We start from the raw sequence: 15,978 nt of genomic DNA, 5'->3' as shown, positions 1-15,978 counted from the left end.
ATGTGACACTGAAGACTTAGTAGAGTGTGTGCTATTTCCAGATGCTTAGGCCCATTCTTAACATTTTTAAAATCCTTGACTTAAAACAACTTTCTGATTTTTATCTATTTTTAAATCTGAACTACTATGATTAAAGCTATCCATATAAGCCATACAAGGTTTTCTAGGTTTCAAAGTACTTCTAAATGTTGGGGATTTTGTAAGTGCTTTATACATGTCAAATCATTGTGCACTTTCATTTATGTAAATTTTCATAGCTTAGTGAAGTCTACCTTAAAATGATTACTCAATTTTCACATTTAACACAAATGGACATAACCTGTCCTGTGGTACTTTTATTGGACAAATCAATTTCTTTAGTAATAAGTATTTTCTAATTATATTAATAAGAAACAATTATTTAAGCTCAACATTTAGCAAAGTGCCTTGCAGATAACAGGTGATCAAATACATAATTCCTAAGATGTGTCTGTTTATTTGCTGCTGTACTGTAGGGTCTCAGAGTTCTGCTAACAACCTGGTTTTTTTTTGTCTTTGGGTTAACTCTGGTTAGCAGACCTGTGTGTGCCATGCTTGCTGCACAGCTTTCTGTTACCAGTGTGGCACACTTGGAGCCTTTGCTTGAATGTGACCTACAGCAGCAACTCCTGGCAGATAGATGACTTGACTGCTGCCTACCAGCAGGAGCACCAGCAGGCAGAGTGTGAGCAGCAATTGGCAGTCACAGATGGAGACCAAGACACCATTTCTAATCTCTCACTCTTTTTTTTTTTTTTTTTTTTTGAGATAGGGAGCCATTTTTGTGGTACCTTTACAGGCTTGTAGTATATAGTCACAGAAAAAATTTAGGGATTTCTTTCATCTTTCTGGAATTAGAGAAGAAAGCTTCTGATAAATATGGATATATGCTATAGGAAAAATCTAGCGATGAGAAATTAAGTTAGCATACAAAGTAATGTTCTTCATTTTGTCATTTTCAAACATATGCTTCATTCACCACCCCCTTCCCCGAAAAAGCAGCTTTTGTTCAAGAAAGAGTCTCTTCCCCTCTATGTTAGTATTCTAAAAACGTGCCAGTAGGTCCTGACCTCTGACTCTTGTTCCTGCAGCATCAGTTCTTTGAATCCCACCAGCTAGCACCATGGCCACAGCCAGCTTTACTAGATACATTCCAAACACTTGAGGACACAGGCTGGCCAGTATTTCATTCCTCCCTGGGAAGTGAGAAAGAAGAGAAGTTATCAATAGTTTTCCTAGAAATCACCCGATCCTGTGGCCATTTGCTTCTAAACATACTCTTTGTGCCAATCTAAACAGACGAAGACGGCCACATCAAATGGTAAAGAGCTTTACTTAGGCTCCTTTCTTTCTTTCATTTTTGAGATGGTCCTGCAAAGAGAATGCACGATCCTCCTGCCTCAGTCTCCTAAGTGTTAAGATTATAGAGTATGCCATCATATCTCACTAACCTTGTTTAAGGTTCTAAATTTAGTGCCCCACCCCCGCATCCTCACTCCTGCGTGCTGCCTACTCAAGTTTCTATAAATTTGTCATACTAAATTTTTAAAAAAGGAGTTTTCTTTTCTTCAACTTTTAGCTGTCAAGACTTATCCGTTAATATAACACAGTCATATGTTCTCTGGTAATGTCACTAAAATTACCCCCTACTCAGAAATGAGGTGTTATAACAACCAGCGACTTTTAAAGAGGTAAGCTGGAGCTTGTGGAGCATCTGAAAGTACAAGAGAAAGAAGTAAAGCTAATCCACCTTGCAAATTGACTTGGCATTTGTTCTGACTGTTTGGGAAACTGTTTTATTTGGATTAAGTTATTATGGTAACAACATATTAAGATCATTGCAAACTACAACCCCAGTAATCTAAGGTGAAGATCTGGAAGTCTAATTGTGTGCTTTAAATAAAAGCACGACATCTGGGAATCATTTTAGCATATCATAAATAAAGTGTTTTATTCAGTTGTTGGTCTGATCGGTCTACAGGGTTCTAATTAGTCTTTCCCAAGCCTTCCCATCATTGCTAGCCTCATGTACAAAGACTACTGTTTGAAATGAATCAGAATAGTTTTTGGTTTGGGGAAGAGAACAAACTGTTGAGCTACTTCCCATCCGGTAATGGTTCCATATCAACTCAGTGGTAAGTAATGGATGGTGATGGGCCCAGAACATAAGGAATACAAAGAAAGGAATCCTTCAATAAAAAGGGAACCAGAAGGAAGATGCAGTAAATCTAGGAAGAACATTAACTACTACAGGGAATCTTTTCCTTTCTAGATAGAAAGCCTAGAAAAAATGGTCAGGGTTCTAAAGCAAAAAGACTTGATATTCTGACTAAAATTCAAGGGTTACACAAAAACCAGAACCATGTTTAAGAACAGGTAAGCTAAGCCAAAACTATCACATGCCAGCAGAAGTCATACTACAATGGTAAAGGGCTCAGGTTTTAGTATCCAGCATGGACACAGGTCCCGGGGCTAACTGAATCTATAAACCAACAGTAAAGAGGACAGTGTCCAACCTACATAAGTTCCAGCACTTGTCTTGGGCGAGAGCCTCAATTTTCCTGCCCCTGTTTTCCATGGCTCTATCACACAATGAATTTAGTTCCTTCTAAATTTCTAGCTTTAGACCATGTTACTAGGGTGTCTACAGCCAAGTTTCCTACTTAAATGTCTGGCCCTCAGTAACCTTATAGAAAAACTCTGATGTAAGATAACTGAACCGGCATAGTATGAGTTCCAATGGCCGGGCAGACCCAGGTACTATGTTTGGGGTTCTTATCTAGCACCTAAGTATTGGGCTCCCCACAGATCAGAACAAAGCTGCTTAGCTGGGCCTAGTCCGTTCCTACAGTTTCAAGAAGGAAGTCAAACCCAAGAGTAACAGCACTGTGCTGGGAAGGAAAGATGCCCTTCGGCTACAGCTTCTCTACTTGTAAGATACATACATACAACTTCAAAATGGTCAAATACACACACCAGTAGCTAGGAAAGTAAGAAGAGGGTTCTGATTTTCATGGTGTCTTCCTATTACACTTATTTTGTCCTTTGACAAATGAGTTACATAGCTACAGTTTCCTAATTACAAGACATCTTCAATCATCAACATGAAGAACTTGGAAATATCTAGTGTGGAGCATGGTGTAGTGAAGGCAGATGAGCTCTGGCAATAGAATGAATAAGTAATGAACATGGTCCAAAGAAACATTACCCATTTTAAAGACCTGTCAAAAAAATGTATGATTCTTAAAGTGCTTGCTTAGTAAAGCCATAGTGTAGAGATCTTTGGGCTCTCTTCTACCCTCATCACATAAAGGTCAGGGAATTACACATGGAAGATTAAAAAATATCCCACAAAATAGAAGCAAACTGCTGTGGGTCAATGGTCTTGTACCCTGTAAAGACTTGTCACTTGTATTGCTTTAATAAAATGCTCATTGGCGAGTAGCCAGGCAGGAAGTATAGGCAGGGTGACCAGAAAAGGAGAATTCTGGGACTAGGAAAGACTCAGCCTACAGTAGTCATCCAGACACAGAGGAAGCAAGGTAATAATGCCTTGATGATAAAAGTACCAAGCCATGTGGCTAACACAGACAAAAATAAAGAGTTAATGTATGATGTAAGAGTTAGTTAATAAGAAAGTTTGAGCTAATAGGTCAGCCAGTTTATATTTAATGTAGGCCTCTGCGTGTTTCTTTGGGACTGAATGATTGTGGTACTGGGCGGGACAGAATCTCTGTCAATAGCAAACTGCCTTATAGACAAATGAAAGCCTTATTTTGCAAAATAAGTGTCTAGTTCAGCTTGTGACTTGAGAATAATATGCATTAGATTGGAGGCAAATATTTTTCTCAGGATGTCACCAAAGAAGAATGAAAACGAAAATTTAATTCATGTTTGACACATGTGGGTTTTTTTCCCAATAAAAACCCATGCCCTACAAACCCAAGGCTATGATGTATTATTTCATGTAACACATGGTAAATAAGCTCACAGTCAGAGTTACCGCTATGATGAAAAATGTGTTGTGTCCATCACCTCTCCAGTCTTTTAAACTGAACTCCCTAATTTAAAGTTCTATGCTAACAGCAAGTTGTCTGTATTTCAGAATATGCTAGAATCCAGTGTATTTAATGCATAAAAGCTAACCTTAGTCTAATTAATCCCCATCATCCACATAAATAGCTGGGCATGGTGACAGGCTTGTGACCCCAGGACAGAGGAGGCAGAGACAAGTAATGACTGGGGCTCACTGACCCACAAATCTAAGAGCCTTCTACTCAGGCAACTTGCAGGGGTGGGGGGGCATAGACACAGGTGCTGGTTCCTGAGGAATAACGCAAGACTGAATCTGGCTTTCATTTGCATACACAATCATGCAGCAGAATTGCACAGACACACCACACACAGCAGAAATGTCAATGCTAGAAATGGACTTGAATGGAAGATGCTGTTGGAGATACTAATGTCAGCACTTGAATAAAGCCACTGAGCTGCACAGCACATAAGCTGTCTGCAGGAGCCTTATGTCCTTAGTCACAAACCTGCAAAGGGATCGCACTTATAGTGTTCCCAAAAGTCTTCAAATTCTTTCCGAACTTCCTCATCCATGACCATCCCTGAGGACTGCTCATTATTCACTTGGACATAGTTGGATTTCAAGACAATCTCCACTTCACAGCGTACATCTCGCTGAAAAGGCTTCCACCGTTGCATTACAACCCCATAGATAGTGAGGTCATCCCCTAAGGAAAAGCACTGTGTAAGTACACTGGTAATATCATGCATGGTGGCTTGGCATTAGATCATTTGACAAAAGACCAGAAATTAAAATTAAGCTACCCACATACTCCTTTTTTTTTCTCCAAGTATGCATACTCATTCAAAAGGAATTAGCAAGCTTAGAGCAAAATATGCTAGATTCTCACCAGCCCAACAAGTAATTGTTTCTGAATAAAGTCAAAAGTCATTTTTTTTTGAAGTCTGCTATATAATAATCACACAATTATTACCCCTCACCAGGAGTAGTGTAGTATATTTGTTTAAGACTAATCAGCCAGGGCTGGAGAGATGGCTCAGAGGTTAAGAGCATTCGCTGCTCTTCCAAAGGTCCTGAGTTCAATTCCCAGCAACCACATGGTGGCTCTCAACCATCTGTAATGGGGTCTGGTGCCCTCTTCTGGCCTGTAGGCATACACACAGGCAGAATACTGTATACATAATAAATAAATAAATATTAAAGACTAATCAGCCAGAAAGTGATACTGCATTAGCTTGGAATCGGGAAAGGAAACAGTCTTGCGTTGTTTGGCATTTAGTTTCTTATGTGATCATTTTTATTTTATTTCTTAATATTTTACCCACAATTTCCTGCTTTTTTTCAGTGAAGGAATGAACAATAATAAATCAATGGATACTGACTCCACTTCAAAGCAGAAAATAACAACCAACTTGTTCCTTTCTACCCGAGGAAAACCTATTCCTGGTAGGCAGATTATCACACGTTTTTAAGACACAAAATGCTTTTTACTCTAAATCTCTATGAATAATATGTAATCTGCAGAGCTTTTGATTTACTGGAGAAAGGCTCCTTAGTGCTGACTACAGAGAAATGGCAGTATTAGTACACACACTACCAGACACATTTCTAGCTAAATGCATCTTAATGCCAAATGCGGACAAGCACGGTAATGCGTGTTCTACATACGTGTTTCTTAAGAGTTTTCCCAAGTGAATGCTGGATGCCTTTCAAAGTCAATCTGGAATAATGGCATTTTACTACATTCCCTCTTAAATTTTAGGTGAAAACAACTGTTCATAAGTTTATATGAACATCCTCTTATTGAGGTTTTCCCACATTCATTAAATGACAAACTTAAATATAGTATCCATTAGTAAAAATCAGACTTTAATAAACAGTAATTATGCAGAAACGCAGAGTAATGAAGAGTGGCCAAGAATAACAATCTCATTATTATTGGCTTGGATGTTGATCCTAGTGCCACTTTTCTTGGGCAAATAAATTGGATCAGGTAATTCTTTTATTTATAAAATATTTACAAATATTTTATAAAGTTTTAAGCTTATTCATAAATTTACTTATATGTATATAAATGGAATTTCAACTTAGTATCAGTTATTATTATATTAAAATTATCTTGCATTTACAGAGCACTTAAAAACATATAAATGTTTTCATACATACAAGTATTACTAAATGGCAGATTCATATCATCACTGCAACTGTGAAGTTCACAGTAACAAAACATTCATTTAAAATTTTTGCATTTTCCTACAGTTAAAATGCAAACTACTAAGTTCTAATTAAGTTCTTCCACTGAAACATTCCAAACCCTTGGAGTACCCCTCCCTTCTCCAACAGCTTTTAGTCCTGCAGATCTCAGAAGTGGGAACCATTCCTTATCAGCACAATAATGAGCTTCACTGCTCTGAAGGGTGTGACTTCCTGGAGTGCCCGGATTACACCACTTCTACCTTCTGATTTCTAAGGTTTTAAAAGCTAGCTGTGCATAAAGAGACCAATGGCTGTTAACAGACTGCTTTTACCTTTATTATTAATAAGTATTAATATTTATTTTTAATGACAATGGAAAGAATATAGCCTAAGATTTCAGTGCAGACATAATTCAGTTTCATTAAATTATATGGAAACATTATTCTCTACTAATCTACAAAATCATCATCACTCTAGTGTGATGTCAACACACACAGCACAGAGAACTCCTTTTGTTTAGGTACCAGTAAGACTTTTAGTAGCATTTGACAGTCACATCTTGTATCATTTGTCCACCAAATCCACCAGGCCCTCTTGAAGATGTCACTGTGGAGCAGGGCCCACTGAAGAAAGCACTGGATGAGGGGTCTGGACCTATGCTCCAGCTCTGTCAGTAGTCAGGCAGCAGAGGTACTGGTAAGCCCCACCTCAGCTCTTAGTTCCTCCCACCCCCAGCCCAACTCTTCACAGAGCAAACACTTATAGCCCCCATCCCCTTGTCAGTCATATTGTGGAAAATAAAAAGAAATGACTATTGAGAACCTCCTACACAAACTATCAAAAGTTTACTCTTGCTGGCTACATGCAGTCCCAGTTGCTGGGGGAGGAGAGGGGAGACCGAGGACCACTCAGGCCTGAGAGTTAAAGACAAACCAGAGCAATACAGAAATGTGGTCTCAAAATCTAAAAAGTGATCCTTACCAGATTTACAACTGTCTACTAAGTCATCTTCCAGGATAACCTTCATAGACCGAGGAATACTTCCAACAGATAGCCTTTGGACCTAGCCAAAGAAAACACACAACGATAAGATATGAGTGTGCTTAACTAGATGCTATGTATCCAAAATGTAGTAGTACTTGAAACTGATTGCATTTCTCTAATAGTATCAGATTTGATTCTGATAGGACTAAAGAAATTTTTCTTGAAAATTATGACTAATACCAGTTTTAAGAATTCACTAAGACTAGCTGGGCTCCTTTAATCCCAGTACATAGAAGACAGGGGCAGGCAGATCTGAGTTCAAGGCAAGCCTGTCTACATAATAAGTTCCAGGACAGCCGGGGCTACAGGGCTCCATAGTGAGACCCTGTGTTGGAAAAACAAAAATCAAAACAGAATTCACTAATACTACGGGCTGGAGAGATACCACAACAGTTTCCAGCTCCCTGAACTTCCAGATGACCTGTGTCACGGCTGTCTGTTACGGCAGCTCCACTGGATCTGCCCCTCTCGGGCCTCTGTCGGTGCCCATCCACAAGAGATCCAGACACATACGCAAAAATAAAACTTAAAACATAAGAATTTGCTATAGTAAAGTTAAAACACCAAATATGGAAAATATCTCCAGCTATAATCTATATTGTAGACGGTCAAAATAAATATTGAAACCAACTTAAACTTTGTGACAAAGTTACTTATTTAGCAATGGAGAGACATTTCTTTCATAATCTCCATCCAGTCTGAACATCTGGAGAATCAACCAGTCTCTTGATTGCTCCTTAGTAACAGAACCCTGGCTTTGTTCCATGAAGACATGACTTTGCAAATGATTTTTTCCCAAGTTCTCTTGGACCTAGGTGTGGCAAAAGTTTGAATTGTAAGTCGAACAGTGTTTCTCAGAAGTTATCCCCACACATGGTGAGTTCCAGGTCAGCATGAGCTACCAAGCGAGACCTATCTACTAAACCAATAGAGGGACAAGAAAAGTGAGGTGTAAGAGTTCCACACTGAGGAGCCTACATGCTGGCCTTGAGCTGCCTATCTTCTTATTTACATGAGAAAACAAACCTTTGTATTTAAGGAAAGTTAATTTCCCCTTTATTTGTTCATGAGTGATCATCCATACTTTTTAAAATTGAACCAAACCCCAAACTCTGCCCTAGTCAATGTTTGGCAACCAGTTAAACTGACTGAATTTTTTCATATTCCTAAGTACAGCTAGTTTAGAATGTTTAATATAAGCTTTTTGTTCATTTATTGTAATTACTTTTACTCTATGTGTATGGGTGTTTTGTCTGCATGTATGTCTGTGCATCATATACACGCAATGCCTACAGAGTCCAGACAAGGGCCTGGGATCATCTGGAAGTGGAGCTGCCAATGGTTAGCCACTAAGTGGGCCCTGGGAACCGAACCCAGGCCCTCTGCAAGAGCAGCAACAAGCGCTCTTAACCACATAGCCATGTCTCTAACCCCAATATTTACTTTTAAATTTTAACATTATTAAGTGGTTCTAAAATCTCATCAGTGCTCTAACACAATGGTTATTTCATGGTTTCTAATACATGTTTGACAAGTTTGACTTTCATCTTCCGTAAAGTGAAAGCACAGGGCAATTTGTGTACAAGCTGTATTCTCCAATCCCAGCCCTTTGACTCCGGTAGAAAATAACACCCCCAGATGTGTTATTTTTTCTCAATGAGTTGATCATTTACCTGCTCCTGAATTTTGATCTCCTGGTAATCCCGACATCTGGCTGGAGATGACGACAGGTCTGAGAGGCACGTGAATTTTGAGGAATCACAAGTCTCTAAGCTTGGGCATGACGATGGCCGACAGAAGGTATAATACTGCTCAAAGTCAGCCTGGACCGCAAATACATGCTTGCATTTGTTACACATGTAATCCCGCTCATACTCCAGGACCTTCACCAGACTTGTTCGAATCACTGTCCCAGTGACAGACAAAAAGTGTCCCACATCCTTAGTTTTAGGGATGTGTTCCCTTACCAGTTCAGGACAAACAGGCAGACCTAATGGAAAAATAACATCATCAATTTATACTTTGATAACTAACTCTGCAGAATGTCATGTCTTTGCCAGAAAATATTAAAATAGCATAAATTTAGGGGGAAATATTTATGTCTTATTTTTAACTTGACTATGTGTGGGTGGTTAGGTACACAAGTGTGGAGACCAGATATTCATGCTCAGTACCATCCTGAATTATTGCTCCACATCATATTTTGTGACCATGTCTCTCACTGAGTCTGGGATTCACCAATTCTGTGAGAATGGCTGGCCAGCAACCCCAGCGATTCTCCTGCCTCTGCCTCCAGACAGCTGAGATTAGAGGTGCTCACCATCACACCAGCATTACACATGAATGATAAGGATCCAAAGTGAGGTCTTCATGATTGTTTGGAAAGCACTTGACCATGTTTGTGTCTTACTTTAGAAAATCAGATCATCAACCCAATTAAAAATTTCAGACAATGGAAATCAATGGACTCTTTTGAAAGCACATCTCTAGAAGCCACAAGCAGGACTGAGAGAGAACTGGTTCTCACCAGAGAGCTCTCGGTAGCCTCTAAGTATACAACTAACCACACTTAGTGGACAAAATACTGCCACCTTTCACACATAAAATCCATTTATTTAATCATCACCAAATAAATTAAAAGCATGGTCTCAACAACCATGTGTTGAGTTCCTGAAAGTTAGGCAGCACAATGCTCATCATAATGTATGAAAACAGTTTCATAAAAAAGTTATGAAGATCACTGGGTAGGATCTTTTCTAATTCACACTTTACCAGTATTTTATTGTTAGTAGTCACAAAAGCTCGTAAGTATGCCTTATATAACTTTATACACACAAACAAATACACAGACACAAGTACACTGATGTTTTCATATTCTCTCCCTCCCCGCTGTTGGCATGGTATCTCATGTCCAGAAGACAACCATTGATATGTGTCATATAGAAGATATGTATTTTCAAAATAAACACCAATTATTTTTTAAATTCTTTTTAGATTTATTTATCATGTGTGTGTGTGTGTACACATATGCCAGTGTGCATGTGGATGTAAGAGGACATATTTGGGGATCAGTTCTATCAGATGAGTTCCATGAACCAAACTCAGATTGCCAACCTTGGCAGCAAGCACATTTTCCTGCTGAGCCATCTTGCCTGTCCCAAAATAACAATTATTTCTTAATGCTCTGAGTCCCATGTGCTGACCCAAATGTGTCATATTTATTCAAACCTTCTCAGAATATTACATGCCGACATTCTCTCATGATTTACCTGATATCCTGGCGTGAAGATTCTGCTTCATAGAAAAGCCCTCAGGCTCAGGAAGGGACTGCAGAATTGTCAAGGCTGACCTTCGAAGCGCACTGTCAAAAATAGTTAGTACTTCATTGGGGAACACAGTGAAATACTCGCCAATTTCCATGTTAGTCTCGAAAAGGGTCATGGCATTCACCACAACTGGGTAGTGAGCATCTTCATCTCTCTCCTTCAAGATCAGAAGAATATCATTCTTATGGTACTCTGAAACATAGGACTCAAACACTTGACCCACCAGTGTGACCTGGTCACTATTCATCTTGACTCTAGGTTACAAAAGAGAAAGAAAAGATGGTGTTAGACCTTTGCTACTCAAGCTTTGCACACCACTCAACAAAAAGGTCTATTATAATCATCCCAGTCTTTGGTCATATTCACAAAATAGTATCTGAATCCAGTCTTACCTAGAGAACCCATTATAGTTATGTAAAACGTGTTTTAAAAATTAGTGACATTAGCCAAGCAGTGGTGGCGCACGCCTTTAATCCCAACACTCGGGAGGCAGAGACAGGTGAATCTCTTGTGAGTCTGAGGCCAGCCTGGTCTACAGGGTGAGTTCCAAGACAAGCTCCAAAGCTACAGAGAAACCCTATCTCGAAAAACAAAACAAAACCAAACAAAGAAATCAATGATGGTGGGGTTAAAGAAGAGGTTCAGTGGGAGAAGTGCTCTCACCACAGCCTTTTGACCCAGTCTGGATGCCAGGAACCTACTCAACAGGCTGGACGCAGTAGCACACATATCACATAGTTAATTCCAGTTCTAAGACTGCGAGACGGTGCTAGAGATGGGAGACTGCCCAGTAGCTCAAGGACCAAGTACCCTAGAATATACAGCACAACTGCAGAAACGAGAGAGGTCCTGTCTCAAGGTGGAAGGTAAAAACCAACTCCCAGAAGTTGCCCTCTGACCTCCACATGCACGCTACAGTACACATATCCTTCCCCACACACACAAATAAAAATAAAATAATATTGAAGTTCTTTCTGATGCAGCAACCATCTTCCGGTAAACTCAGTTAAACGACAAATAAAAGAGGAGACGGTCTGTTCTATATTCTCTAAGGTCTTTAAAAAACATGGAGGGTTTTATTGGCCACACACATGCAAATCTACAAGAAAAGCTGCAGATGATAGGGATTGGGTACTGCTCAAAAGAATGCTTCATAAATGTCGTCATGGAAAAACCAGAGGAGTCTAGAGTTTGAGCACGCTGATGGCATTGTGTTAAATCAGCTAAGGTTCTTTCCAGCATCAATGTGCATTCTGAGCATCCTGGACACCGCAGGAGCCAGGACAGATTCCAGAAATAGTGAAGGAACATGATTGGGGGAAAGGAGTATGAGCGAAGCACCTGGGTACAACTGGAGCACCAGCCTGCTGCAACCAGAGCAGCTCACCCTGTGAGGCCATGGGAAGGAGCAGCCATGCTGCTGAAGCCTGCTCCCTGACAATTTATGGTCTAAGGTTCAAAAAGAAATTTCAGACCTAGACAGTAAATGTGTTTTCTTAACAAAAAAATAGGGAAGTTAATTTTAATTCACAGAACTGGATGATGCTGATCATCAAAGTATTAAATGGCACAAAGTATTTCTCATATATTTTCTCTAGCTCTTTCTCCTCTTTAGTCCTTTATTAATACATTACAATTTATAGATGCTATGTAGAAAGTTCTGAGCTGCCCTCCACTCACGCCTGCCTTTAGTGGTTTCTGGAGGAGATCTCTGTCTTCTGGGAGGGTTGAGTTGAAATTTACTATGTAGCCCAGGCTTGCTTTGAATTTGTATCAATTCTTCTGCCTCAGTCTTCCAAATGCTAGGATTGCAAACATGCATCACACACACACACACACACACACAGATTCACACACACTTTGCTGCATAAACAACGCACACTATTAATCCAATTGGCAGTACTAACACAACTAGTGGTTTGCTGTAGTGTTGTACATTTGTACATTGCAGGTAAATGTGCTTCCTGCTCTCTCTTATTAACATAGGAAAACGATGGGCTTCAGTAGAAGCAGTCAATAGACATAGAAAAGCTAGACAAACTGATGAAAGAAGCATTAAGTTACGGACAATAAAACTGAAAGATATATTGCACTTCACCTATCTCACTCTCTTGGAGTGAGAAGGAGATAAGGAGCCTATCTTATTTCCACGTACACAGTCATATAACAAATTCTAAACCCACTTCACCAGTTTCCAATACCTACCATGCACAAGCCACTATCCTCACAAGTGAAAGAAGCATAATAAAAGTTACCACGCCCACAGAAACCCAAGTGACAGGTGTAAACAAAACCACCAGCCAAGGAGTAAAAACACAGTATGAGTAACAACAAAGGGCAGCTCTTTTAGAGGACCAGAATTTGGAGCCCATCACCAATATAGGGAGTGCTCACAGCGGCCTCTAACCCCAGTTCCAGGGGATCTGATGACAGTCTCTGGCCTCTGATGCCACCTACACACGTTGCACATAACATTCAGGCACACACATACTCATAAAAGAGAAGGGACACGGGGAGGGATTTAATTTAAATGAGGTGACAAGCCCCAGAGGAGAAACTGTCAGTACCTTAGCAAAGGTGTGTTTTGAACTAGACTTGTTTTATTTACCCAACATTCGTCATACTCTGCAGACATGCTGACTGAAGAAGAATGATACACAGAGTTCAGCTAAGCATCCCCTCGCTGGATCACACTGGCTACTTATTAGCAGCACGATCCTGCCTTCTGCCTTCTCTGCACATCTGCTTAGCTGGGAGGTATAACGATATAAGGTGGCATCATAGTTAAGCCAAGAACACTGGCAATTACAGGGAGCTAGTATGAGATTAAGAGGTAAACAAATTATTTTTTCAGAGAATCAAGGGAAACAAGTCAACACTAAAAGACTAAGCAGCTTGGTTTGGTTAGGTGATCGCATATCCAACCAAGAGTAAAACAGAAAGTATTTGGAAAGGGATCACACCGTATTTTATGATGTGGTCTTTGCTGAAAAACACAGTGCAAACGTAGAGCAGCAGATTTAGCAATCAAGAAAAACAACTCCAACCGTGCACAAAGAGGGCAGCTGAAGAATTTTAAGTACATATTAAGAGCAGGTTAAATTTTTGCTTGGTTTCACCGGCAAATTACACTGTTAAATGGACCGGCTGTTTTAAACACAGCTTTTTTTCATCAACCATGCAATTAGGTAAGTCTGCCAACCCATAAACGCGGACATCCCGGTACAGACTTAGCCATTTATTGCCTGGGGCACGATGTATGTACAATTGTTAAGTTCCCTCTCCGTTTGTCTTGTTGACGTCCAAACAAATTAAAGGGCTTTATTTTATTTCATACTGTGGAAGGCAAGGTGGCGCCAAAATGAGCAGTTTGGGAAGCAAGCCTAGCTCGGGTCCCGGAGGCTCGAGCAGCACCGCCCCTCGGGTGCTGTGGCCCCGCCCCCACTGGGGCGCGCGTCTCAACCCCACGTTGCGCTCCACTCGCGGGTGCGAGCTCATTGCGCGCCTCCTGGCCGCCTGGCCAGCGATCCCTGCCGAGCGGAGGGATGCTTTCCAAACGGCTTCCGATCCACAGGTGGCTGGCTCGGGCCTCCCGGCTCCGCGGGTAGTTTAGAAACTAAAGGGTGCGGGTGAGACTTGACGCTAAGCACGGGAGGGAAACAAGCCCCGAGACATGTGGCTGCGGCGCTCACTTACGGGCTGACACGCACTGTCTGGTCGCCGGGGACGCACAGCTCCCGCGGGTGCTCACTCCGGCCCGCGCGGCGTGGGAGGGGGCGGGGCGTGCGCGCGGCCGTCCTAGGGGCCGCCTTCCGCGGGTGCGCGCAGGCTTCGTCCCGCTGCCTTCGCCCGGCCTCTGCAGAGCCTGTGCTTCCCGCCGACCCCGAGCTGCGCACCGTCTCAACTTTCCGGCCGCCGCGGCTCTTCCGGGTGCGGACGCAGGCGGGCGCGCGCCCCTACCAGCGGGGTGGCCGCGAGCGGGAGGCGGGGACGCGGCGAGGGGCGGGACTATAGGTAATGGGGCGGAGTTTTGGCGGGGCAAGGGGATTGAAGGGCGGGGTTAGGGCGAAGCGGGTAGTTAAGGCGTGCGGTAATTTCACGTCAGACTGGGTGGTGGGCAACCCCGGGTGGGGACTAGGGAGGGGCGACGGGGAATCTCGGGCGAGGCTAGGGCGGGGAGGGGCTAGGGCGGGGCGAGGTGGGGCAAGGACCGGCGGGAAGAGGCAAGGGCGGTCTGGGACTAGGCTTAGTTTGAAAAATTATCTAGGAACTTCTAAAACTCTTCTCTCTCTCTCTCTCTCTCTCTCTCTCTCTCTCTCTCTCTCTCTCTCTCTCTCTCTCTCTCTCTCTCTCTCTCTCTCTCTCTCTCTCTCTCTCTCTCTCGTGTGTGTGTGCGCGCGCGCTACTTGCTACCTATAATATAACCCAAATATATAATATAATTTTGGTAAAGGTGGAATTTTTCGCTATTTTGTGAGTGGTGTACAATTATGTATTAGCTTTGTTTCAAAGCTTTTCCTGGTCCTCTTGAAGAACAACAGATGCTCTTAATCTTGGAGCCAATTCTCCAGCAGGTCTGCCTCTCCAAGTTTCTGAGTGGATGAGTTTAAGAAATATTTAATTTGCAGTTTATGGAGTTTTTGTCTTGAAAGGGAGGAAGATGTAGGCAGGGCTTTGTTGGGACCCATTAAAGAAAGGCTACTTTCTCCCAGAACAGCATGGCTGTTTTTATAAATTTTTATTTGAAAAATCATTTTTTATCTATTTTGCTAAATAATGCTTAAAAAGAAAAGAATCTGAGTTGTACTCTTGAATCGCTGGCCCTGGGTATAGACATGACATTCTGAATGCCAGTGAGATTAAAATATTACATCAGGAGGATTTCTGGAAAATAAGAGGCATAGCATTGTCCTCACCTGTAAGTGTTCACCCAAATTGGCAGGCTTGATGACCCATGCCTGGAACCCCAGCACTTGGGAAGTGTGGCACGAAGTTCATTAGTTCAAGGTTATCTTCAGTTCCATAGTCAGTTCAGGCTCAGTCTGGGCTACTTGAGATGGAATCTCAAAAACAAGTTAGCCCAAATTAGTCTGTCAGTTACCTGAATAGAAAAACACCCCCAGGAAAGCTGTCTGGAAATAATATTTACCCGGCCTAAGCACGAAGGTCAGCGCAGTGGTTTGAGCACTGTCCACTCTCGTTCCAGGGGTGTTTTCTTCCATAATGGTCCCCGTAGCCACCGGCACTCTCATAGCTTGAGGTGTAATAAACTCTCTCGTTTACCCTATGCTCTCTGACCTACTCACCCTCGGTTTATAATCTAAATTCATTCTTCTTACTCTTTGTTCACCTTTCTTT

At 41.6% G+C, this 15,978-nt stretch overlaps 1 protein-coding gene across 2 annotated transcripts in view; it reads right to left on the bottom strand.

Moving 5' to 3' along the window:
- Mcm9 (minichromosome maintenance 9 homologous recombination repair factor) overlaps positions 1-14,409 on the bottom strand; it is a 67,569-nt gene extending 53,160 nt beyond the window's left edge. For both annotated transcript variants that reach the window (XM_057757930.1, XM_057757938.1), the window contains exons 1-6: positions 14,317-14,409; positions 10,564-10,874; positions 8,968-9,284; positions 7,232-7,313; positions 4,560-4,760; positions 1,089-1,214 (exon numbers count right to left, since the gene is read on the bottom strand). In XM_057757930.1, the coding sequence (XP_057613913.1) occupies positions 1,089-1,214; positions 4,560-4,760; positions 7,232-7,313; positions 8,968-9,284; positions 10,564-10,867 (1,030 nt within the window). In that variant the 5' untranslated portion in view covers positions 10,868-10,874; positions 14,317-14,409. The remainder of the gene's footprint in view (positions 1-1,088; positions 1,215-4,559; positions 4,761-7,231; positions 7,314-8,967; positions 9,285-10,563; positions 10,875-14,316) is intronic.
- Between the last annotated feature and the right edge of the window lie 1,569 nt (positions 14,410-15,978).

This window comes from Chionomys nivalis, chromosome 2 (assembly GCF_950005125.1).
Source record: "Chionomys nivalis chromosome 2, mChiNiv1.1, whole genome shotgun sequence".
Lineage (NCBI taxonomy): Eukaryota > Metazoa > Chordata > Mammalia > Rodentia > Cricetidae > Chionomys > Chionomys nivalis.
This window is presented reverse-complemented; position numbering and strand designations above follow the sequence as displayed.